Below are 27,601 nucleotides of genomic sequence, written 5' to 3' on the forward strand. Positions count from 1 at the left end.
CAGTCAATGTCTCCGACTCCTCCACTGCCTTCCCTGGGTATGTCCTGTCAGAGGTGGCGGCACAGTAGTATACAGTCAGGAGGGAGTGACCCTGGGAGTCCTCAACATTGACTCTGGACCCCATGAAGTCTCATGGCTTCAGGTCAAGCATGGCCAAGGAAACTGTCTGCTGATTACCACCTACCGCCCTCCCTCAGCTGATGAATCAGTACTCCTCTGTTGAACACCACTTGGAAGAAGCACTGAGGGTAGCAAGGGCACAGAGTCTACTCTGGGTGGGGACTTCAATGTCCATCACCAAGAGTGGCTCGGTAGCGCCACTACTAAATGAGCCGGCTGAATCCTGAAGGACATAGCTGCCAGACTGGTCCTGCAGCAGGTTGAGCGAACCAACATGAGGGAAAAACCTACTTGACCTCGTCCTCACCAATCCACCTGTTGCAGATGCATCTGTCCATGACCGTATTGGTAGCAGTGACCACCGCACAGTCATTGTGGAGACGATGTCCCATCTGAGGACACCCTCTGTCATGTGTGGCACTACCACCATGCTAAATGGGATAGATTCAGAACAGATCTAGCAGCTCAAAACTGGGCATCCGTGAGGTGCTGCAAGCCATCAGCAGCAGCAGAATTGTATTTCGCCACAATCTAACTTCGTGGCCTGGCATATCCCACACTCTACCATTGCCATCAAGCCAGGCGACCAACCCTGGTTCACAGGAGTGTAGAAGAGCGTGCCAGGAGAGGCACCAGGCGTACCTAAAAATGGGGTGCCAACCTGGGGACGCTGCAACGCAGGACTACATGCATGCTTAACAACATAAGCCACATGCTATAGACAGACCTAAACGATCCCACAACCAATGGATCAGATCAAAGCTCTGCAGTCCTGCCACATCCTGTCGTGAATGGTGGACAATTAAACAACTAACGGGAGGAGGAGGCTCCATGACTATCTCCATCCTCAATGATGGTGGAGCCCAGCACGTGAGTGCAAAAGACAAGGCTGAAGCATTTGCAACCGTCTTCAGCCAGAAGTGCCGAGTGGATGATCCATCTCAGCCTCCTCTGAGGTTCCCACCATCGCCAAAAGCCAGTCTTCAGCCAATTCGATTCATAAGAACATAAGGAGTAGGAGTAGGTCATACGGCCCCTCGGGCCTGCTCCGCCATTCAATAGGATCATGGCTGATCCGAATCTAGACTCGCGTCCACTTCCCTGCCCTCTCCCCATAACCCCTAATTCCCTTGTCTGCTAGGAAACTGTCTATCTCTGTTTTAAATTTATTTAATGTTGCAGCTTCCACAGCTCTCTGGGGTAGCAAATTCCATAGATTTACTACCCTCTGAGTGAAGAAGTTTCTCCTCATCTCAGTTTTGAAAGGGCAGCCCCTTATTCTAAGATTATGCCCCCTAGTTCTAGTCTCGCCCATCAGTGGAAACATCCTCACCGCATCCACCCGATCCACGTGATATCAACAAAAGGCTGAGCACATTGGATACAGCAAAGGCTATGGGCCCCGATAATATCCTGGCTGTCATGCTGAAGACATGTGCTCCAGAACTAGCTGCAACTCCAGCCAAGCTGTTTCAGTACAGCTACAATGCTGGTGTCTACCTGACAATGTGGAAAACTGCCCAGGTATGCCCTGTCCACAAAGCAGGACAAAGCCAAACTGGTCAATTACCAGCCCATCAGTCTACTCTCAATCATCAGCAAAGCGATGGAAGGTGTTGTTGACAGTGCTATCAAACTGCACTTACTCACCATAACCTGCTCACTAATGCTCAATTTGGGTTCCGCCAGGATCACTCTGCTCCTGACCTTTATTACAGCCTTGGTCTAAACAAAAGAGCTGAATTCCAGAGGTGAGGGGAGAGTGACTGCCCTTGACATCAAGGTAGCATTTGACTGAGTGTGGCATTAAGGAGCCCTAGTAAATTTGAAGTCATTGTGAATCCAGAGGGGGGAGGGAAGAGAATTCTCCACTAGCTGGTTTCATAGCTAGCACAGAGGAAGGTGGTTGTTGGAGGCCAATCATCTCAGCCCCTGGACTTCTCTGGAGGACTTCCTCAGGTCAGTGTCCTAGGGCCCAGCTGCTTCATCAATGACTTTCCCTCCATCATAAGGTCAGAAGTGGGGATGTTCGCTGATGATTTTCAGTGTTCAGTTCCATTCGCAACTCCTCGGATAACAAAGCAGTCTGTGCCTGCATGCAGCAAGACCTGGACGACATTCAGGCTTGGGCTGATGTGTGGCACAAATGTTACTTGCCGCTTAAGTGCCAGGCAATGACCATCTCCAACAAGACGGTATCTGAACGCCGCCCCTTGACATTAAATGGCGTTACCAGTGCCAAATCCCCCCAACATCAACATCCTGGGGGGTCACCATTGACCAGAAACTTAACTGGACCAGCCACATAAATACTGTGGCTACAAGAGCAGGTCAGAGGGTGGGTATTCTGTGGTGAGTGTCTCCTCCTGACTGCCCCAAAGCCTTTCCACCATCTACAAGGCACAAGTCAGGAGTGTGATTGAATACTATCCATTTTGCCTGGATGAATGCAGCTCCAACAATACTCGAAGCTCGACTCCATCCAGGACAAAGCAGCCTGCTTGATTGGCACTCCATCCATCACCTTAAACATTCACTCCCTCCACCACCGGCGCACTATGGCTGCAATGTGTACCATCTACAAGATGCACTGCAACAACTTGCCAAAGCTTCTTTGCAGCACCTCCCAAACCCACGACCTCTTCCACCTAGAAGGACAAGGGCAGCAGGTGCATGGGAGCACCATCTCCAAGTTCCCCTCCAAGTCGCACACCATCCTGACTTAGAAGTATATTGCTGATCCTTCATCGTCGCTGGGTCAAAATCCTGGAACTCCCTCCCTAACGGCACTATGGGAGTACCTTCACCACCACCTCCAAGACAATTGGGGATGGGCAATAAATGCTGGCCTTGCCCATATCCCAGGAACGAATTTATAAAAAAAAAAAAAAAAAAATAGTATACTAAGTTAAGCTGACACTCCATAATAAGATGTGGCTTTAATGTTGAGATGGAATATACCACTTGGCAGTAAGTTGGTGTAAAAATGATCAACACTCAAATAGGGATAATATCTGAATTAACAAGCTACAGCTTCTGTTGCCCCTCCCCAACCAACTGTAGACTACAGCACTTGAAGTAGTAGATATTCTGTGTATGGTTTATTTTATTTTTAAAATATGAACTTTACAAATATATATGCACCATTTCTATGAGGTATCAATTTAAGAGCTCAGTGGGTAAATGTACCACTTGGTGTGACTTTGAGCCATACAGCATGATCCCACATCTCTACTGAATTAACTGACCTCAGCTGGTGAGATCGGGGCTGCTATAAGCATCCCTGTTGAAGAGAAATCCCTGCTACTGATTGCTGTCCTGTATCTCCTGCTGAACATTGAGAGAAAACCAGGCCAGAGTTGGCTGTGAGGCCTTGCCTCCTTTCAACCCATCTATGCTCTGTCTTGTTACCACTTGAGCAAGGTACAGGAGGGCTGCCACCTGCTTTAAAGAGAGGAATATATCTTCAGTTGATTTATTTAGATGTTTTACATTTTTAACTTGTATCAGATTTGGACTTTTTTTTACTATAGGCCAGAAAGATTTTTTGGTCAAAACTTGTGCAAGAGTTTTTATTTTAGAAAGCAAAAGTTACTTTTCTAGTTACTTGTAAATCTGTCTGAAAAAGCAGTTATTAATTTGATTTTCCCTACAACTATCAGTGCTTTTAAACTGCAGCTGTTTGCTAACGCTTTTTTTTTTCTTGAACATTTCTTTTTCAATTTGTAATAAATGCAGGCCATAAATTGAAATGGGCTTCAAAGTACACTTTCACAGTATAATCCCTAGGGAAGGAATATTAATTGCAGTGTGCCTGTTAAAATTAAACTATATTTAAAAAGATCTTTGAAAATGATTTTTTAATATTGTGCTTTTGATGGTTTATAATCATTGTCGGAAAACCAAATACAGGAGTACTGTGGTTTTAATAATAATTATTTACTCAAGGCATTCTAGGACTGTTCAGGAGTGAGGTTAGTGAAGAATGATCTGAAACAGTAACTAAAAAGAAATGCTATTCACATACATTCATAATCTGATTAGAATTTTTCTAAAGTGTTCAACAACAGAGAAACTATTCCCATAATCTACATGCATTAGAACCTTTTTAAAACTTTTTTTTTTTTTTTTAAAAGGTTGCATATAGCCTGCATGTCAGTCAAATTTTGTCATGTGTCTCGCATTGGTGGTTTAAATTAGATTAAAATTGCAATTGAACAGCTTGAAAATGTACCAATCAAAAGTGGAAATAAAACTCATTCAAGAGGAATGAAAGCTAAAAATCAATAATTGGCTGTTGGCAAACACATACCTCAAACAACTAGTAAGGAGCCAGTGAAATTCCTCTTTGAATATTTTGGATACTATCTTGTTTCGACAGTCACCTTCAGGGAGAGTAATAAGATTTCTAATATAGTACAATAATATCTTTAAACTTGTCTGAAACAGTTAATTTTTGAGTTTGAAATGTCTTGATAGATATTTTTATTTGGAGGCCTGTCACTGTTACAAACATGAGACTTCAGTTTTGCTGAATTCCTTAAGTCAACCAAGTAACACTCCTAAACTGCACCAGAGTCACGCTCTGCATATTGCACTAGTGGACTAAAACTGCATATTGTACTGGAGTCAATGCATGCGTTACTTGGCTGGAAGGCAATTCCCAGAATACAGGTAATGATTCTCTTCTCTTGTCTAATTCAGTACTAGGAGGTAGGTTGGGCCTTACAAACAGGAAGTTGTGGTTTTCTGACCAGTCTTGCTGTCAATTATAAAACCTCTGGCGCTCGAGACATATTCTGACTTTTTGATTGAACAAACCTTTTTCTTGTCCCACATATAGTGGTCTGTTTGGAAATCGGACCAAGGATATGAACCTTCATATATTTTGTTCAATGGAAAAGGAAAAGTGTTGTGGAATGCTGTCGTGTTCAGTTCAGAGGCTTTCCTCTGAAATTTGCAGAAGTGACTTCCTTGGATGAGGATTCTATCCAGAGAGCTTTCTCAGTCCATTGTGGAGAAGTCTTTCAGCCAGGAAAACTCTGGGGTTTTTTTTTTTCAAATACTTTGTAATCCCAACAGTCAACTTTGATCATTTTGACAATTGAGGGTTACACAGATGTAGATCTCCTGGCAACTTCTTGGAACAAGTAACTGGCAAAATTCTGTTTAACACTTCATGGCAGTTGCCTGTAGCCTTTGTAATCTTGCTGATTTCCTGGAGTAGTCAGTTTTTATGTTTTCCTTTTTTAATTTTTTTCAGTAGCTACAATCACACGCATTCATTTTAGGAAGCATTGTTTTGTTGATTTGTATCAAGCTTTTTTTTCTGCAATTCAGATAAATGACTGGTGCAAAGCCTTTGATAAATCTCACTAAATAGCAATTAGCAAATTGGGTTTGAATGTATTTTTGTTTTACTCCCTGCCTAGACAGATTATGGCCCTTTTTTTATAGGCTGATTGCAGAAGGGTTTCTTTTGACACTGACCACTACCTGGAGAAACCAGCATGCCTTCCCAAGCATTGTTGTCCTAAGCTGCTGGATCAAGACAAGTGGTTTACTGTTGTATACAACACTAGGATCGACATTTAAATCTAGAGTCTAGCTTCCAGTTTCTGTCACTGTTTTGGAAAATTATCTGTTGGGTTTGAACAATGAGGAAGTTTGTTAATTACCTACTGCAGGTATGGTCCAAATAATACTTCTGAAAGAAATTGAAACTTTTTGGTTTCTTTCTGACCTGGTACTGCAACCACTTGAATAATTGCATGAGGATTCCAGATGTCTCGTTTTATATACTCATCCATGGGATGTGGGCGTCGCTGGCAAGGCCAGCATTTATTGGCCATCTCTAGTTACCCTCTCATTTCCCCCCCTCCCCCCCCCCCCCCCCCCCTTCATCCCCTCCCCGTTTGATATCCTTAACTTTTGGCTATACATGGCATGTTTCATTTATAGAGCAGCTGAGAGCCATTTGCAGCCGTAAAATATTAATCTTCCAGTTTTACAAATCCATACTGTGTGGTTGCATTGTTAGAGCAACAGTGGCTTAGAAAATGGATATGCAACATGGTCCCCTTTACTTGAGAATAATTAAATAGTCGTTTTGAACCCAGTTAATTAAAACTGCAGCATTCCTTTCCCAGCAACTCCTAAAATTCAAAAAGAATTAAACACTGCTCTCTCGCTGCTTGAGATGATTTAGAAGTTAGTCATCAGTAAATTCATTAACACACTAAAATTAAACTGGCATTTAATAAATTGTGTGATGGACTATGTGGACACTTTAATTTTTAACAGATTTTGAGTTAAGTTAAATAGAATATTACAAGTAAAAAAAAAAAACACTGGTTAAGTACCTCTTTAGGAAATGTTTTGAAAATTATTTTTGTGTTTTGTTTAGTGGAGACATTGAGGTATTTATGTTAATATATACCCCATTTGTTTACCTATCAATGCTTAATACAGTACCAAAGTGTTACACACAACAGCAAGCTGAATTAAAGCTGAAATATTTAATTTCCACTGCATAAAAACTGATTTGTAGCATTTAGACTAAATTCTCTATTGAGCATCTTTTTAAAGGCCAGAACATTTAAACAGTCTTTGATTTTAATTCCCGGAACGCCATTCTATGAGGTGCACTATTCGAGCAAGTTAGAACATGCTGAAAGCTTGCTTGGTTTTTCTTCACTTTGAATAAGGTTTGAGGAGTTTTTGTGTTGTCTGTATTGTAGAGAAAAGATAAATTAGAAATGGTTTTATTCCTATTTTGAATGCAATTACATAGAATTGTATGAAGTTTATTATCGGATGTTCAATTGATTGGTCATCTTTCTCAACGTTTCCATACTTGTTCAAACAAATTCAAATATTCTATTTTCCATAATCTCTAACTTCATGTATGTAATTTGCAAATTCATATATAATCTTTTAATTTTGTCCCATATGGAAAAATAAGCCAGGCCGCCTTTTCTGTTCAATCATACAAGATCATTACAGATGAGGAAGGCCATCTGACCTATTTTAATTAATCCATCCAGGAAGACTCTCATTCCCCGCATTGCAACATCTAAATGTTTCATAAATGATTAGGTTTTCACCTCTACTATTCTATCTGGAAGTCTATTCACACTCTCTGTGTAAAGAAGCACTTCCTGTTATCAGTTCTAAATGTTAGATGTTGTACTGAATGTGTATGATTGTAAAGGAGGCGAAGCTAAATGTGTACCCCAATTTCAAACTTGCCTTTGAAAAGTTTTGTTTTTTAAATAAAGAAAATGTTTAAATGAAAAATACAGGCTTCAAACTATGTACGTTTAACAACCGAAACTTCCAATATCAAATTCCCACTCTCTTTCATTTCATTTTCTTTTCTCCCAGATTAGACATTATAGTGGACCTGTTTAGCTGACTCCTAATTTTCCATGAGAGGGTTTTTTTTAATATTCGTTCCTGGGATGTGGGCGTCACTAGTAAGGCCAGCATTTATTGCCCATCCCTAAGTGCCCTTGAGAAGAAGGTGGTGGTGAGCTGCCGCCTTGAACCGCTGCAGTCCATTTGGTGAAGGTACTCTCACTGAGGGAGTTCCAGGATTTCGACCCAGTGACAATGAAGGAACGGCGATACATTTCCAAGTCTCTCAGTTCTGGAGATGGATGTCTTATCATTTACCGCTGCTGATTTATTAGATGACGAACTCTGAAATGAGCTGTTTTAATGGTGGAAACTTAATCACACGACACATGCAGTTTAACAACTCACTGGAGGCCATACTGCTGCACTCTTCTGAACAACAGTGAAATAGGGATTGCAAACACACGAGATACTGGCTGACTCTCTTCCAATAAAAATATCAGTATTCCTATGTAAGAAATTGGGAAGTAACTAAAAAAGAAATTGAGTTACACTCGATTTTTTTTTTTTTCAGTTTAAGCAGTTGGTTTTAGTCGGGCTTTCTGTAAATATAAATTGTACCTTGCTCAAACATTTCAGTTTCACCACTTGAAGGTTTCGATGAGTGGTACAACTAATGCCCTATTTGTCTGTATGCAAACTATTGAATTGCACCCCCCCCCCCCCCCCACCCATTAGAATAGCTCCTCTACTTTGTGATTTCCCCACATATTCAGTCACCAGCAGTAAAATGCCTTAATTAAATCTGAACTAGCTGTGAAGAACATTGTAATGACAGTTAATGGCAATAATGGGTAATTCACAGAACAAATGAGTGCAAAGTAGAAGCTTTGAAGATGAAATGGCAAAACTGAATAATGGTTTAGAATTGGGAATTGACTTTCATCATTAACTATAGTTTTGCCTATTTCACTGTTCGTATGGTCTTGAAGATTGAAATTTTAGAAACAAAAATAAATCCATATAACATGGAATGGTTTGATTAGAACAAGATGTAATTGAGAACTTCACCAAAGACTTGAGGATTAACGGGCTGCATGTACGTTAGTTACTGAATATTCTGTTTCACAGTTCGTGTATGAGGCTATTCTGTTTTTTCTTGCCAGGAATTCTGGAAGATCAGCGTTTGAATAGCCTACGAAATGGTACCTTTGCGCAGCAGATTGGAAATGTGTGGTACAATGCTGCACCATTATCAATATGGTGGCAAATTCCACAATATGTAATGATCGGGATTAGCGAAATATTTGCAAGTATAGCAGGTAAGTGTGGAAAACAGTTGGACATGTTTAGCAATCAGTAAAGCCAATAAGGCAGTTGTATTCTGCTTTAGCTATGTTGTTCAAGTTTAGAAGAGGTAATGATCATACTTTATAATGTACTGCTCAGACTGCACCTTGTATACTTTGCCCAGTTCTGATTGCTCAGAAGTAAGAGACATTCACACACCGGAGGCACTGCAAAGAAAAGTTAAGGCTGATTTCCCCCCCCACCCCAGTGTCGGGGGGTCTCCAATATGAGGAAAGACTGGAGAAACTTGGGCTTTCGGACTAGAAAGGAGGTGTCCGAGGTGATCTTATAGAGGTATACAAGATTGTTAAGGACATAGAAAAAGTAAACTTGGAATAAAGGTAATTTTAGGACTGTTATCAGGAAATTCTTCTGGGCTTATACACTCTGGAGTTTAGAAGAATGAGAGATGATCTCTTTGAAACATACAAGATTCTTAGAGGGCTTGACAGGGTAGATGCTGAGAGGCTGTTTCCCCTGGCTGGAGAGTCTAGAACCAGGGGTCATAGTCTCAGGATAAGGGGTCGGCCATTTAGGACTGAGATAGGAACATAGAAACATAGATAGGAGCAGGAGTAGGCCATTCGGCTCCTCGAGCCTGCTCCGCCATTCAATGAGATCATGGCTGATCATCCAAATTCAGTATCCTGTCCCTGCTTTCTCCCCATATCCTTTGATCCCTTTAGCCTTAAGAAATATATCCAACTCCTTCTTGAATATATTTAATGAATTGGCCTCCACTGCCTTCTGTGGTAGAGAATTCCACAGGTTCACCACTCTCTGGGTGAAGAAATTCCTCCTCATCTCTGTCCTAAATGGCTTACCCCTTATTCTTAGACTGTGACCCCTGGTTCTGGACTCCCTGGCCATTGGAAACATCCTTCCTGCATCTAGTCTGTCTAGTCCTGTTAGAATTTTATAAGTTTCAATGAGATCCCCTCTCATTCTTATAAACTCCAGCGAGTATAAGCCCAATCGACCCAATCTCTCCTCATACGTCATTCCTGCCATCCCAGGTATCAGTTTGGTGAATCTTCGCTGCACTCCCTCCATGGCAAGAACATCCTTCCTCAGATAAGGCGACGACAACTGCACACAATACTCAAGGTGTGGTCTCACCAAGGCCCTGTACAACTGCAGCAAGACATCCTTGTTCTTGTACTTGAACCCTCTTGCTACGAAGGCCAACATACCATTTGCCTTCTTAACCGCCTGCTGCACCTGCATGCTTACCTTCAGCGACTGGTGCACAAGGACACCCAGGTCTCGTTGCACTTCCCCTTCTCCCAATCTATTGCCATTCAGATAATCTGCCTTCCTGTTTTTGCCACCAAAGTGGAGAACCTCACATTTATCCACGTTATATTGCATCTGCCATGCTTTTGCCCAATCACCCAACGTGTCCAAATCAGCCTGGAGTTTCTCGGCATCCTCCTCACAGCGCACACGCCCACCCAGCTTTGTGTCGTCTGCAAACTTGGAGATATTACATCTAGTTCCCTCGTCTAGATCATATATATATTGTGAATAGCTGGGGTCCCAGGACCGATCCCTGCGGTACCCCACTAGTCACTACCTGCCACTCGGAAAAAGAGCCGTTTATTCCAACTCTGTTTCCTGTCTGCCAACCAGTTCTTTATCCAAGTCAGTACCTTGCCCCCAATCCCATGTGCCTTAACTTTATATGCTAATCTCTTTTATGCGGGACCTTATCGAAAGCCTTCTGAAAGTCCAAATACACCACATCCACTGGTTCTCCCTTTATCTATTCTACCAGTTACATCCTCAAAAAATTCCAGTAGATTAGTCAAGCATGATTTACCTTTTTTGTAAATCCATGTTGACTTTGCCCGATCCTGTCACTGTTTTCCAAGTGCTCTGCTATTACATCTTTTATCATGGACTCTAGCATTTTCCCCACTACCGATGTCTGGCTTACCGGTCTATAATTCCCCGTTTTCTCTCTACCACCTTTTTTGAATAGTGGGGTAACATTAGCTACCCTCCAATCCATGGGAACTGTTCCAGAGTCTATTGAATTTTGGTAGATGACCAGCAATGCATCTACTATTTCTTGGGCCACTTCCTTAAGTACCCTAGGATGTAGATTATCAGGCCCTGGGGATTTATCGGCCTTCAATCCTGTCAATTTCCCTAACATCATTTCCCTACAAATACTGATTTCTTTCAGTTCCTCCTCTCATTAGACCCTATGTTCCCTGACACCTCTGGGAGGTTATTTGTGTCCTCCTTTGTGAAGACAGAACCAAAATATGTATTTTATTGGTCTGCCATTTCTTTGTTCCCCATTATAAATTCCCCTGATTCTGACTGCAAGGGACCTATGCTTGACTTCACCAATCTTTTTCTCTTCACACATCTATAAAAGCTTTTACAGTCAGTTTTTATGTTCGCTGCAAGCTTACACTCATATATTCTATTTTCCCCCTCTTAATTAATCCCTTTGTCCTCCTTTTGAATCCTAAACTGCTCCCAATCCTCCAGTTTACTGCTTTTTCTGGCCAATTTATATGTCTTCTCCTTGGATCTTATGCTATCCCTAATTTCCCTTATTAGCCACGGTTGAGTCACCTTTTTTTTGATTTATTTTTATGCCAAACTGGGATGAACAAATTCTGTAGTTCATCCATGCGATCTTTGAATGTTTGCCATTGCCTATCCACCGTCAACCCTTTGAGTGACATTCCCCAATCAATCCTACCCAACTCGTGCCTCATACCATTGTAGTTTCCTTTATTTAAATTCAGGACCCTAGTCTCTGAGTCAACTACTACATTCTTCATCTTAATGAAGAATTCGATCATATTATGATCGCTCTGACCCAAGGGGCCTCGCACAACAAGATTGCTAATTAATCCTTTCTCATTACATAATACCCAGTCTAAGATGGCCTGATCTCTAGTTGGTTCCTAGACATATTGGTCCAGGAAACCATCTTGTATACACTCCAGGAATTCCTCCTCCACAGTATTGTTACTAATTTGGTTAGCCCAATCTATATGTAGATTAAAGTCACCCATGATAACTGCTGTGCCCTTATTGCACGCGTCTCTACTTTCCCGTTTAATGCCATCCCCAACCTCCGCATTACTGTTTGGAGGTCTGTATACCACTCCCACTAACGTTTTCTGCCCCTTGGTATTTCTCAGTTCTACCTATACAGATTCCACATCATCAGAGCTAATATTCTTCCTTTCAATTGTGTTAATCCCCTCTTTACCCAGCAATGCTACCCCACCTCCTTTTCCTTTTTGCCTATCCTTCCTGAATATTGAATACCCCTGTATGTTGCGTTCCCAGCCTTGGTCACCCTGGAGCCATGTTTCCGTAATCCCAATCATATCATATCCATTTACCTCTATTTGCGCAGCTAATTCATCCACCTTATTATGAATGCTCCTCACATTAAGACACAAGGGCCTAGAAATTCAGTTGGTTGCGCCAGCCGGTAACGCCATAAGAGGGGTATATTTCCAGCGCTAGGCACTTAGCGCCCGGGCGCAGACCGATCTGCGCCAATGCCCAAATTCAGTTGACATTTAGCGCCGGCGCAAAGTGTTTGCGCCCGCTCAGCTGCGCGCGCAGCTTATGACGTCATCTCGTCGTGCAATGCTGTTTGTGCGCCCCAAACCGGAAATTTAGTGGCGCCCGCCCAATGTGGGCATGGCGCTGCTAAGAACTGTGAAGTGGAACGCAACAGAGGCCCTGTGGGCCTCGGGGAGTGCTAATTAAAGGGCACTTACACTGACCTATAAAGCCCAGCCATTTTGCTGCAATGACTTTACTGCTTTGGATTTCTGGACAGAGACCAAGGGACAGAGCTTACTGATTTGGGACAACGTAGGAGAGGTATTTTTGGCTTCTGGCCAGTGCTTTGACATTTGATTTCACTGTTTTCAACTTTATTATGGGGGCTGTATGGGGGTCCAACCCTCAGTTGCAGCATTATGTGCGAAGGGCTCGCAGACGCTGTGAGAGGGGGCCAGCCATGCCTAGACGCAGAGGGGCCATCAGGCGTCGGCAACGTAGGCCTTACCCACTCAGGCAATACCGGCAGCAGGTGTCCTATCTCACCATGACTGCGGCGCATTGTGTTAAGAGGCTGCGCTTCAGAAGGGAGGTGGTTGCAGAGATCTGCCAGCTGCTTCAGAGATCTGCGTCCACAGCTGATGTGCAGGACGTCTCTCTCGGTGGAAGTGAAGGTCACGGTGGCTCCGAACTTTTATGCAAGCGGCTCCTTCCAAGCCGCTGCTGGGGACATAGTGAACATCTCCCAGTTCGCCGCGCATCGCTGCATCCGGCAGGTCACCGATGCACTTTTCGCGAGGAGACACCAATTCATCTCCTTCCCCATGACCCGACAGAGGCAGGAGCAGCGTGCAGTCGGATTTGCCAGGATCGCGCGCTTCCCCATGGTGCAGGGCGCCATTGACTGCACGCATGTGGCTATGCGGGCACCTATCCACAATGCCGAGGATTACCGCAACCGGAAGGGCTACCATTCCCTAAATGTACAGCTGGTGTGTGACCACAGGCAGCGCATCCTAGCTGTCAATGCCCGCTTCCCAGGAAGCAGCCATGATGCATTTATCCTGCGCCAGACTACTGTGGCTGACATGTTCGAGGCACAGCCTCCACCAAGGGGATGGCTTATCGGGGACAAGGGCTACCCTTTGTGTACATGGCTCATGACCCCGCTCCGTGCGCCCAGGACCCCAGCGGAGGAGGCATACAACGAAAGCCATCAAGCCACAAGGAACATCATAGAGCAAACGATAGGCGTCCTCAAGCAACGGTTCCGCTGCCTGGATCGTTCCGGCGGATCTCTACAGTATTCGCCGGATAGAGTCTCCCAGTTCGTCGTCGTGTGCTGCATGCTGCACGCTGCACAACCTGGCTATCCGCAGGACTCGGGCACTGCCACCTGACGTTGCACCACCACCTCAGGAGGACGAGCAGGAAGACCAGGAGGAGGAGTACCACCAGCCCAGGAGGGAGCCACAAGGTCCAAGGGCCGTCCGCCGGGGGCTTATTGATCGACACTTCTAGGCCCCCCTGTCAGGGAATGGGCTGTGGCAATGAACGCACCTGAAGGCAGCCGCACCGCAAGCCCTCAGCCGGTTAACGCAACAACCACTTGAAACCTGAGACGTGGACATGCTGAATAAATAAAAAGCTTTATTTCACAAACTCAGGGCCCTTCCCACATGAAACAGAAAAACAGACAAGACCCCCAAAAAACAGTCAAAAACATCTGTCACTCCCAAAACCTGGGGAGGACTAACAAAACTTGCCCATCCAAATGGCCTTCATCATCGGCCTTCCAAAAATAAGCCCCCCACCCCTCCACAACACAAACACCCCCATAAAAACAAAAAATGCCTTGATCCTCGGCCTTACCAAAATAATGCCCCCCCAGAACACAAGCCCCCCAATATAAAAAAAAAACGCTATCACCACACTCTAATGGGTGTGCCGAGAGGGCGAGTCCTTAGACAGGCTTCTCTGGCCCCTGCCCGACCTGCTGCTCCGCCTCAACCTGGGCCCTGCGGGTGTGGCAAGGCTGGGGGAAGGCTCATGAGGGCCACAATGCGTGTCGGCAGATGCCCTTGGGGGTCAGCCTAGACGAGGCCCGGCCCGGGAGGGGCCGGCTGCTGACTGCTGCAGCTGTGGCTGGCCAGCATCAGTCTCAGCAGCAGCTCGTCACACCTTGGCTGGGGGAGTGGCAGTGTCGGCTGCACCAATGGGGGCAAGCTGGCTGATGGCAGGCGCGCGCTGCTCGCCAGAGACACTGGCACTCGGCCGGGCTGGCAGTGCAGCAAGCGCAGCAATCTGGTGGAGGCCAGACCGCTGTGCTGCAGCACGGCGGCGGGTGCCCTGGCGATGCTTCCGCGCCACAGCGAGTGTGGCAGAAGTGAGTGCCCGAACTGCCCTGGTATGTGCCCGCATCAGCTCTGCCAGTGTCTGGACGGCACCACTCATCTCGCGAGTCGCGTCCTGGGCTGCCGCGAGTTGCTGGACACCCCTGCCGTGCGCTGCCGCGAGTTGTTCGACCCCCCTGGCCTGTGATTCCCCGAAAGCGACCACACTATGAGCCAGGGACTCAATGGCCTGAGGCATCTGTTGCACAACCCCCATGAACTCCTGGTGGCGCCGCTCAGACGCTGCCGACATCTCATCGAGGAGGCGCACCTCCTGGGCGAGGACCGCCTCCGGACTGGAGGGCGGACTCTCCCTCTGGGGAGAAGGCCGCCGAGCTGGCCGACCCTTCCCGCGTGCCTCGAGCCCACTGGGCCCAGGATCTGCCCTCCCCTGCAACACCTCCCCCCCCCCCCCCCCCCCCCCCTCTGGGGAGAAGGCCGGCGTGCTGCCGGACCCTTCCCGCGTGCCTCGAGCCCACTGGGCCCAGGATCTGCCCTCCCCTGCAACACTTCCCCCTGGCTCTCCTGCAGGCCAGACATCTCCCCTCCATTGCCATCCCCTGGCGCGGATGAGGGTTCCCCCGATGTGCCGCCTTCCTCCTGGTCCTCGTCCTCCTCCTCCTCCAAGGGCCTGGCACTCTGAGCTTCAGGGACCACCTCCTCCTCACCAGCTGAAAGCAGGAAGGCACAAGAGTAGCTTTAGAGTGAGGACAGGGCGTCAGCGAGGGAGGCCTGAGTGGTGGCATTATGCGCATTTGTCGGTCAGTGCGAAAGGATGTAGATCTGAAGCGCAAGGGCAACGACAGAGGTCCAACCGGTCATGTCCTTACCAGTGGGTCCCAGTACAGGGTCCGCATCTCCGATCGCAACAGGGCCAGTCACCCGGGCACGCATGAGTCGAGCCACGCTCTCCTCCAGCTCACTGAGTGCCTGGTACTCGGGACGGCCTCCACCGGTGACAGACTGGCTCCTCAAATTCCGCGCCAGCTTAGCCTGCAAGAGAAAGGACGGCCTCTAAGTACAGTGTGGTGCCCTGTTGCTGTGTGCACTGCCTCCCATGGTCGAATAGCTTGGCCAGTGTGGTGCCCTGTTGCTGTGTGCACTGCCTCCCATGGTCGAATAGCTTGGCCAGTGTGGTGCCCTGTTGCTGTGTGCACTGCCTCCCATGGTCGAATAGCTTGGCCAGTGTGGTGCCCTGTTGCTGTGTGCACTGCCTCCCATGGTCGAATAGCTTGGCCAGTGTGGTGCCCTGTTGCTGTGTGCACTGCCTCCCATGGTCGAATAGCTTGGCCAGTGTGGTGCCCTGTTGCTGTGTGCACTGCCTCCCATGGTCGAATAGCTTGGCCAGTGTGGTGCCCTGTTGCTGTGTGCACTGCCTCCCATGGTCGAATAGCTTGGCCAGTGTGGTGCCCTGTTGCTGTGTGCACTGCCTCCCATGGTCGAATAGCTTGGCCAGTGTGTTAAGTGCAGAAAGTGCTATTGATGATCATGCCAGTGCCATTGCTGCGGGAGGAGGGCTGCCCATTAGTCCTTTGGGGTCCCTTTGCCCATAATGTGAGGTGCACATGCAAGGATGAGGAGGACACTGGAAAGGGTACTCGCCTTCACCATCCGAGTGAGGTCGTTGTACTTCTTGCGGCATTGGTCCGCACTCCTGGGGACATCGCAGGTGGATGACACCCTGCGGGCGATTTTCCTCCAGGCTTTCCTGTACTGGCTCCTGGGAGCCTTCTTGCCACTGTCCGGGCACAAGATCTCTCTTTTGTTTTCGACACCATTAATCAGCACCCTCAGAGCACGCTCTGAGAAGCGCTGCGCTCGTTCACGGGCCCTCTCCATGGCTCCAGGCGCTATTTTGGCCCACCAGCAGTGTTGAGGCCTAGCTGCAGGGCTCCAGTATGCAGGGTGTGGCAGCAGTCAAAGTCGACCCTTCCCCCTTTAAGAGCTGGCCGGCGTCAGGGTGTCTGCTGTCAATCAAAACATGACCGCACCTGCGCTGCGCCCGGCCTCGGCGTTATCAGGCCGCATCGCCGGCTTAGCGCCTGAAGAGAGCATTGCAATGCCAGTTTCAGCGCTCGGCCAAACTCTTGGCCAACTCTACTGAATTTCGGCGATGTGGCCTACACTTTCCGGCGGGCGCTAACTTTAGCGAACGCCCGACTTTAGCGCCCCAAAAGTGTCCAGACTGAATTTCTAGGCCAAGGCCTTCAGGCTTGGTTTTTTTAACACACTTGCACCTTTTTAGAATTATTATTTACTGTGGCCATGTTTGATTTTAAACCCTTGATTTCTCTGACTGACACCTTTTTTTGTTTTTCTCCTTTCCTTTCTTTTGCTTCTATCCTTGTTTCCTGTTCCTCTATCTCCCTGCTCAGGTTCCCAACCCCCTGCCATTTTAGTTTAACCCCCCCCCCCCCCCCCCCTCAGAGCAGTAGCAAACACTCCCCCTAGGACATCGGTCCCAGTCCTGCCCAGGTGCAAACCGTCCGGTCTGTACTGGTCCCACCTCCCCCAGAACTGGTTCCAATGTCCCAGGAATTTGAATCCCTCCCCCTTGCATCATTCCTCTAGCCACGTATTCATCTGAGAAATTTCTTCACTCAGAGGGTGGTGAATCTTTGGAATTCTCTACCCCAGTGGGCTGTGGATGCTCAGTCGTTGAGTATATTCAAGGCGGAGATCAATAGATATTTGGATTCTAACGGAATATGGGGATCAGGTGGGAAAGTGAAGTTGACGATCAGCCATGATCTTGTTGAATGGCGGAGCAGGCTCGAGGGGCTGTATGGCCGCCTACTCCTATTTCTTATGTTATGTTCACAGAATGATTAACGTGTGGAATAAACTTCCAGCCAGAATAGTGGAAGCAAAAACCCTGGAATTATAATTGCTTTGGACTGCTTGCATTCTAATGCATCATTATTACTGCCCAGGAGGGGCAAAATTCAGGACAGCCTGCATGGGTGTTCGAGGCATAAAGAGAGGAGGAGAAAGACAGAAATAATTTCAGAGTTGGAGATGAGCAGGGAGACGGTTACAGGAGGAGAAATGTAATTGTTTTCTAACTCTTACCCATGAACAATGCCATGGGTTATTTTTTTTTAAACTATCTCTCAAATTAAAATGTTGAATATTGCTATCATTATAAAATGGCAAGTCTCCTTACAGTGAGTAACATTACAGGGGATCTTGTATTCTTTAATATTATTTGATATACTTCCATTATGTTACCGATCATCTCAAACTACTTCCACCAATATAAGCAGCAGTGACGGATTTGTCATTCGAACTGGTTTTTCTATACACCAATTTGGAAGGTCAAAATCTGTAACACCACCAATGGAGAATTTTCACTTTTCCAATAGAGAGGTCAAAGATTTCACCCATCCACCAATGGACATTACCGAAATCCTGGTGTCCACATTGTGCTGTCTACCCAGTACGTGGTGTTGAAGTAGAATTTTGTAAGCTCTTTTAATTCTCATTCAGAATGCTGTAGTGTGTGTGTATATATAGATTTTTATTTCATCTAAGAGGGTATTTCGCAAAACATAACTTTCCTATTGTGGGAAACTACAGGTAGAGGTTGTGCATGCAACTTCAAAAATCTACAGCTTCAAGTCTCCATTTGTTTTCTGTATGATGTGTCTGTTTCACTGCCACTAAAAAAAATAAAACCATCTACTAAATATCTTGTCTCAATGGAACCTGACTAGGTGCCTTTTTTGAAAGTCATACCACAGTAGTATTAAGTTGTTTCTCTGACACTTCAACATTTTAATTCAAGCTACAGCAAGCAATTGCTTGATTCTTTTTGATACATCACATTATCAATCAAACGGAAAGTTGACCCTTCGATTATCTCATTGCCAAATGAATTTAAATTCTTTCGGGGTCACGTTTTAGTTTCTCGCATTTGAGTGCATTTATTTTTGCCTTTAATGAAACTGCTAGGTAATGACTACATCGTGATATCAATCAGGTGCCATTGATTTATAAAGCCAATAAGACATTACTGAAATCAAGGTCAACATCGGGTTTGTAGGGTACACATGGCCAAGTCCCAGCATTTCACCACCCCAGTCATGGTTTGATGCATCTGGGGGTCTCGTATGACAAATTTGGGGTAGCCCATGTCAAATACTGTAATCTGTAATATGTCATAGTTTTAATGAAATGTAACCAATTTCCGAAGGTTGGGTTTTTGTCCTTTGTTCTTTGTATTGTATGTTAATTTCTAACTTTTTACATATAGAACTACTACAGTAAATATTGATGAATTTGTGTTTTATTAAATGTCCCCCCTGGCTGTAGCTCCTCAGCATTCATCCCCCTGGGGAGGAATGAAATTTGTGGATCAAATGTGCGCGGTGCTACTAGCTTTATTATCCTAAGCTATCTCTTGTCCATTCTACTGCAAGTATTTTCACTACGCAGTTCATCTATGAACATAGTGAATTTTCCAGTGTGTCTTTTGCCCGCATGAGCACATCAGGCAGATTAAAGCGCTCCTCTGTCTTGTGGTTTAATCCGCTATCCATCGACTTTTCCACATTAGAACAAAATGGTCATGATGCAATTAGAAAATAGAAATACATAGTCATTGCCTCTTCAGGAAATTCAACTTCTGGAGACACTTAATTGACCCTAATAAAAAGCTCCCAATGTGCTCTCTTTGGGCTATATTTAGGTAACCTGGAATTTGCTAGTGGGGAAGATTATATTGTAGCCCAGAATATATTGGCGGTAATATAATAGTCCACCCTGCTGGTGAAGAGCCTTGCCCATTGGCAGCGCAAATCAGAAATGTCGGTGCACACCGTCCACAATTTTACACCTTTCATTGTATCTTCAATGCTGAAGCAGAAAGGAACTCCAATACAGTGCTAAAGCTACTTGCTGCATCTTCTAGATCCCACCGTCCATTTTGAAAGTGGAAGCAACTTCCAAAAAATTGAACTTGCATTACTTGAAAAGTGGCTTCAAAGACTGATTATTATTTTCAGCCAATTGAGTCGTGCAGTTCTAAAGATTTACTTCTGTGTCAGAGATGTAACCGAGCCACTCTCTGAAGGGTTCCTTTGCATCCAGTCAGGATGGGTTACAATGGGACAAATGATCTTGTCCCTGGCCCAGGGATCCCAATCCATAGTCTGACAAGATAACTTGACCATGGTGCGATATGGGTTAGAAGGTAAACTGTCTGGCAACAATGATTTGTGTGTTTGTATTAAAAGAAAAACATTTAAGACAAAACGAATAGCGCAAGTTTTCTTGATCACTAAAAGCTGCATATATTTATTTTTAAGGAACTTGTATTCCTGTCATTTTCTGTCGCACAAAATGCTGTACCAAGATTACATTAGTAACATTGAATATACAGTACAAGCTAAATGAAGAGCAATAAATGTAACCTCTCCTGAATAAACAGTGCCACATTTGTCTGCTAACTTATGCTATCTTGTATATTGTTGTATGTTATCCTTAACCTAAAGACTTTTTTATTCTACTGTATTAATGTTGATTTTTACAACCTGCACTGTTATCTCTGCTGAAGGAGCTGCTGCTTCTTACATTACTTAGTACAATAATAAAGATAACACTTTAATCCTGAAATTACTTTTTTGATATTTGCAGTGCCAGCTGTATGCTCTCTTTTCCCCCCAATGTAAAAGCTAATTTTGGCACTGGATTCATAATCTGTTCATTTTTCACTTTTTTTAAAGTTTGCATATTATTGACGACAGTAATTCAACTTGCCATGTTCAAGTTTCTGTGGCCAACTTTGAAGTATAATTTTAGTAAGGGGAATATATGTTTAAAAAAACCATTTTTATGATGCATTTTAAATAATTATAGCCAAGCTGCAAAATCTGCAGAAGTTGAGTATCATGCCACATAAAACCCTGATTGTTGACCACTCACTCATTTGCAAACAATGATATCTGGAGAAACTAAACAAATACTGATATATTATGCGAGAATTTACACCGAGGGTCTCCTAAATGGCCAGGACTATGATTTAAGGCTCTGCTCACTTTAGTGAAATTAATTGTATACATTTATGACTTCCACAAAATTTGTTAAAAGTTGATGTGCTTTAAACATATGGCCCCTGACATTTCAATCCACCTCCTCTGCCAGATCCGCAGCAGATTGGGCCAGACAATATCCCAAATTATGGAGCCGACCGGTTCATTTGCGTACTCATGCAGGCACATAGGGCTGGATTTTGCCGGCGCTCAGAGTGTGGGTTTGGAGGCGCGTCTGCTGTCAAATTAGCAAAGATTGATAGTGGGTAAGAAACCTGCTATCGCCCTGCCTCTACATGAGTCTCCCAGGTGTCGGGTCTGTCAGTGGAGAACTGACCTGACACCAAGTGGCGGGGGAGACAATTGAGCTCATTAAATGGCTTGTTAAGAGCCAATTTAATGGTACTTTGAGGCTTCCTTCCAATTTTACGTTCTCCCCCCACGGGTTACCCGCTGCTCAGGGAACACGCCAGTTCACCCTGGTGAGTCGAGTCTGCTCTGATGTATCTGATAAGCTGACCGCTGCAGAAGTGGTGTAAAGGATGCCATGTTGCAGATGGTCAGTTTCAGAGCGCAAAAACTGTTGGTTACTGCATTTGTAAGACATAGAGATTTCTTTAGCTTGCAAGTGTTCAGAGCCAACTGTATGTCCAGTGCCACCTCATTGGAACAACCTCTCTTGCCACTGGCAGATTGCTTCTGTCATCTCATCTGCAGCTGTCATCTCATCTGCAGCTGCCATCTATTGCAGCTACATCGGTGCCCTTGAAACTATCTCGCCTTGCTCCTCTGATTCCTTCCACGATCAGTCCCAACACCAGCGTCCTTCTCTGCCATCACCCGATGTTGCAAAGGGCATCAGCCCCTGACAACATTGTTGCCCGGGAGGCCAGCAATGGCATCACCATGGCCAGATTTACTTCACTTGATGCTGTTAACCCTGGCTGCCACATGATGTCAGGTTGACACCATCCCACACCAGCACCATAAAGCATCCCTTTAATGTCCAAGCCATTCCATGCACACTCATCACTATTTGGGATGGGGGTGGGAACATAGAAAAATAGGAGCAGGAGTGGGCCCTTCGAGCCTGCTCCGCCATTCAATATGATCATGGCTGTTCCTCTATCTAATACCATATTCCTGCTCTCTCCCCATACCCCTTGATGCCTTTTGTGTCTAGAAATCTATCTATCTCTCCTCCTTAAATATATTCAGTGACTTGGCCCCCACAGCCTTCTGTGGTAGGGAATTCCACAGGTTCACCACCCTCTGAGTGAAGAAATTTCTCCTCATCTCAGTCCTAAATGTCCTACCCTGTATCCTGAGACTGACCCCTCGTTCTCGACCCTCCAGTCTGTCCAGCCCTGTCAGAATGTTATATGTTTCAATGAGATCCCCTCTCATTCTTTTAAACTCTAGTGAATACAGGCCTAGTCGACCCCAATCTCTCCTCATACGACAGTCCTGCCATCCCAGGAATTAGCCTGGTGAACCTTCGCTTCACTCCCTCTATGGCAAGTATATCCTTTCTTCGGTAAGGAGACCAAAACTACACACACTACTCCAGGTGTGGTCTCACCAAGGCCTTGTACAAGGCCAAGACATCCTTGCTGCTGTACTCAAATCCTTTTGGAATGAAGGCCAACTTACCATTTGCCTTCCTAACTGCTTGCTGCACCTGATGTTTGCTTTCAGTGACTGGTGTACAAGGACACCCAGGTCCTTTTGTACATCAGCATTTTGCAATCTATCACCATTTAAATAATACTCTACCTTTTTGTTTTTCCTATCGAAGTGGATAACTTCACATTTATCCACGTTATACTGCATCTGTATTTGCCCACTCACCCAACTTGTCTAAATCGCCTTGGAGCCTCTTTGCATCCTCCTCACAACTCACAATCCCACCTAGTTTTGTGTCGTCAGCAAACTTGGAAATATTACATTTGGTTCCCTCATCCAAATCATTGACATATATTGTGAATACCTGGGGCCGAAGCACTGATCCCTGCGGTACCCCACTAGTCACCGCTTGCCACCCTGGAAAAAGACCCATTTATTCCTACTCTCTGTTTCCTGCCCGTTAACCCAGGACTAGAGCCCTGGCAAATCAAATAACTAGGGTTGCAGAGAGGGCTTTAAACTTAATAGTTGCGGGGGTGGGGGAGGATCCAGGTGAGCGGAAAAATAAAAAGTCAATGAGAAAGCAATAGAGCAGGCTAGAGATTCGGGAAATAATAACCAGATTGTGACGGGAAGGGACAGAATGTTTAAAAATAAGAGTGTAACCGAAAAAAAGGCCAAAACAGGGAAAAAAATGGTAAAAGACAAAGTTAAAAGCTTTATATATCAATGCACGCAGCATTCGTAACCAGATAGATGAGTTGACGGCACAAATGGGTATGATCTGATCGCCATTACAGAGATGTGGTTGCAAGGCGACCAGGGCTGGGAACTGAATATTCCAGGGTATATGATAATTCGGAAGGATAGAAAGAAAGGAAAGGGAGGTGGGGTGGCTTTGTTGGTAAAAGATGGGATCAGTGCAGTGGTGAGAAGTGATACTGGCTCAGAAGATCAAGATGTAGAATCGGTTTGGGTGGAGATAAAAAATAAGGGGAAAAAGTCTCTGGTGGGCGTAGTCTACAGGCCCCCGAACAGTAGCAATGTTGTTGGACCGAGTATAAATCAACAAATAATGGAGGCCTGTTTATTTATTTTTTTTAATTTTAAAAAAGTGCGGTAATAATCATGGGTGATTTTAATCTCCATATTGATTGGACAAATCAAATTGGCCATGGTAGCCTAGAGGAGGAGTTCATAGAGTGCATCTGGGATGTTTTCCTGGAACAGTATGTAATGGCAGCAACCAGGGAGCAGGCTATCTTGGATCTGGTACTATGTAATGAGACAGAATTAATAAATGATCTCGTAGTAAAGGATCCTCTAGGAAAGAGTGATCATAGCATGGTTGAATTTCAAATTCAGTTGGAGGGTAAGAAAGTTGTATCCCAAACCAGTGTCCTGATCTTAAAGGCAATTATAATGGCATGAGGGCAGAACTGGCTAAAGTGGACTGGAAAAACAAATTTAAAGGACAAGAGAAATTGAAATGGAGTGGTGGACATTTAAGGAGATATTTCATAACTCAACAAAAATATATTCCAGTGAGAAAGAAAGATTTTAAGAGAAGGGAGCACCATCTGCGGCTAACTAAGGAAGAAAAGGATGGTATCAAATTGAAAACAAAGGCATACAGTGGTGCCAAGATTGGTGGGAGACCAGAGGATTGGGAAATTTTTAAAAACCAGCAAAGGATGACTAAAAAAATAATGAGAGAAGATGAATAATGAGAGTAAGCTGGCAAGAAACATTAAAACAGCTAGTAAGAGCTTCTGCAGGTATATTAAAAAGGAAGAGGGTAGCTAAAGTAAACATTGGTCCCTTAGAGGATGAGACTGGGGAATGAATTAATGGGGAACGGGGAAATGGCAGAGACTCTGAACAAATATTTTGCATCTGTCTTCACTGTAGAAGACACTAACAACATCCCAATAATGGATAATCAAGGGGCCACAGGAAGTGGGGAACTAAAGACGATCACTAAGGAAATAGTACTCGGTAAAATAATGGGACTAAAAGACGACCAGTCCCCTGGACCAGATGGCCTGCATCCCAGGGTCTTAAAAGAAGTGGCTGCAGAGATAGTGGATGCATTGGTTGCAATATACCAAAATTCCCTGGACTCTGGAGAGGTCCCAGCAGATTGGAAAACCGCAAATGTAACACCCCTATTTAAGAAAGGAGGGAGACAGAAAGGAAACTATAGACCAGTTAGCTTAACATCTGTCATTAGGGAAATGCTGGACTCCTTCATTAAGGAAGCAGTAGCAGGGCATTTAGAAAAACATACTGCAGTCAAACAGAGCCGGCATGGTTTTAGGAAAGGGAAATCATGTTTATCAAATTTGCTGGAGTTCTTTGAGGATGTAAGAAGCAGGGTGGACAAGGGTGAGCCAGTGGATGTGGTGTATTTGGATTTCCAGAAGGCATTCGATAAGGTGCCACATAAAAGGTTACGGCATAAGATAAGAGCTCACGGAGTTGGGGGTAGTATATCAGCATGGATAGAGAATTGGCTAACTAACAGAAAGCAGAGAGTCGGGATAAATGGGTCATTTTTCTGGTTGGCAAACGGTAATTAGTGGGATGGCACAAGGATTTACTATTTACAATCTAATGACTTGGATGAAGGGATCGAGTGTAATGTAGCCAAGTTTGCGGATGATACAAAGATGGGTGGGAAAGCAAGTTGTGCAGAGGACTCAAAGAATCTGCAAAGGGATATAGACAGGCTAGGTGAGTGGGCAAACATTTGGCAGATGGAGTATAATGTGGGAAAGTGCAAGGTTATCCACTTGTCAGGAAAAATAAAAAGCAAACTATTATTTAAATGGAGAGAGATTACAAAATGCTGCAGTTCAGAGGGACCTGGGAGTCCTTGTGCATGAAACACAAAAAGTTAGCATGCAGGTACAGCAAGTAATCAAAAAGGCAAATGTAATGTTGGCCCTTATTTCAAGGGGGTTGGAGTATAAAAGCAGGGAAGTCCTACAACTGTACAAGGTATTGGTGAGACCACACCTAGAGTACTGCGTACCGTTTTGGTCTCCTTATTTAAGGAAGGATATACTTGCATTGGAGGCGGTTCAGAGACGATTCACTAGGTTAATTCCAGAGATGAGGGGTTTGACTTATGAGGAAAGGTTGAGCAGGCTGGGCCTATACTCATTGAAATTTAGAAGAATGAGAGGTGATCTTATTGAAACATAAGATACTGAGGGGGCTCGACAGGGTAGATGCAGAGAGTATGTTTCCCCTCATGGGGAAATCTAGAACTCGGGGGCATAGTCTTAGAGTAAAGGGTCGCCCTTTTAGAACTGAGATGAGGAGGAACTTCTTCTCTCAGAGGGTCGTAAATTTGTGGAATTCTCTGCCCCAGAGAGCTGTGGAGGCTGGGTCATTAAATGCATGTAAAGTGGAGATAGACAAATTTTTGCAAGATAAGGGAGTGAAGGGTTATGGGGAGCGGGCTGGGAAGTGGCTTTGAGCCCTAGATCAGCCATGATCTTATTGAATGGCAGAGCAGGCTCGAGGGGCCAAGTGGCCTATTCCTGCTCCTATTTCTTATGTTCTTAACCAATTTTCAATCCATGCCAGTATATTACCCCCAATCCCATGTGCTTTAATTTTGCACACTAACTTCTTATGTGGGACTTTATCAAAAGCCTTCTGAAAATCCAAATACATCACATCTGCTGGTTCTCCCTTATCTAGTCTACCAGTTACATCCTTAATGAATGCAACTTCAACCCTTTGTTCCTCCCATTCAATCAAATTGGGGGCATGCTGCTGGAGGAGGCAGAACGGGTGGGCTTCGGAACTTTGCTTTTATCCCATACCTTCCTCCTTATGCCTGCCTGATAATCTCGTTTGGGAAATTCCCTACCCTAAAGATATGTTCATTTTTAAACATAGAGCATTATGGCTACTTTTCCATCAGGAACTGGTTTGTTTTCAATGATTTCCTAATGCAGAATCAGTTTTCGCACATATCGGTATGATTTGAGAACAGCTATTATTTTCTATCGATATACCTAGGTGAAGAGTCCAGGCCCGTAGTTCAGATCACCACTAAGATTCAAAATGACTCTAATAGTGGATCTCTTTCACAGTCACATACAGTACCATTGTTTGCATGAATAGCATAGCCGTGCTGAATGGTAAGGAACAGCATTGCAGTGCAATAAATCCTGAGCATTAGCTCTAGGATTAGATTGTGAACCATATCTATTGCAAGGTGTAATGGATTAAAATAATTAAATTCTATCAAACTTTTGTGTTTGAAGTTGTGATCTTTTTTAAAACAATTTCAGCAAATTCTGGACTTCGGTAGCTGAAATTCTAAAGGATACATTATCCAAACTTGAACTTCTAATACGATGTTCACATTGCAGCTATCTATTTCAAGCAGGTTCCTGCCAGGCAGTACCTCATTTACACTACCTGGCACCTGTGTGGCTAGAATTCAAATTCTTCTGCCCAGGATAGGGCCATTTTCTTTAATTTTTTAAAATTAATTGCAGATAGGTTTAAAAATTGTCTAGGGAGTCCAAGGGCACTATTAAACCCAATTTGACACTGCACTGTAATTACGCCATCTGTTGTCAGACCCAAGTGATATGAGACTACCACTCCAGAGAATCTTGCACTGCTTCTCTCCCGGTAAGGTCAGGTTCTGATCTGAATCTACACAACAATTTTAGCTCTGTGAAGCAAAAATCTAAAAAACTGAGGTAGCTTTATTGCACCGATATTAAATATATTCTGTAACGAAAATATATTTCGGGAATAAAATGTAATCGGTTTTCTCTTTTTAAATTGAAATTTGCAGAATTTTTGGTGAATATATTGTATGTAATGAAAGATGTGCTGCTTGCAATTCTATTCAAAGCTGGAAATAATTTCAACAAACCAAAGATTAATCTATATCTAGCTCCTCACTCTTTGCTGGAATTGTTTAAATTGCACCTAAAAATGTACTCTTCATTTTATGGCTTTTCAGGTCTGGAGTTCGCCTACTCAGCTGCTCCCAAGTCTATGCAAAGTGCTATCATGGGTCTATTCTTTTTCTTTACTGGAGTTGGCTCCTTTGTTGGTTCAGGACTTCTAGCCCTGGTATCTGTTGATTGGATTGGTTGGATGAACTGCAAGAGTGATTTTGGTGAGTAAACG

The 27,601-nt window shown here is 44.6% G+C and overlaps 1 protein-coding gene across 1 annotated transcript in view; it reads left to right on the plus strand.

The window, feature by feature from the left end:
- The window catches only part of slc15a4 (solute carrier family 15 member 4), a 102,154-nt gene that overhangs the window by 57,381 nt on the left and 17,172 nt on the right, over positions 1–27,601 (plus strand). Inside the window, exons 6-7 of the mRNA XM_085961691.1 lie at positions 8,646–8,801; positions 27,432–27,590. Coding sequence (XP_085817817.1) covers positions 8,646–8,801; positions 27,432–27,590 — 315 coding nt within the window. The remainder of the gene's footprint in view (positions 1–8,645; positions 8,802–27,431; positions 27,591–27,601) is intronic.

This window comes from Somniosus microcephalus, chromosome 19 (assembly GCF_052327205.1).
Source record: "Somniosus microcephalus isolate GS21.2 chromosome 19, FLI_Smic_1.0, whole genome shotgun sequence".
NCBI classification, from domain to species: Eukaryota; Metazoa; Chordata; class Chondrichthyes; order Squaliformes; family Somniosidae; genus Somniosus; species Somniosus microcephalus.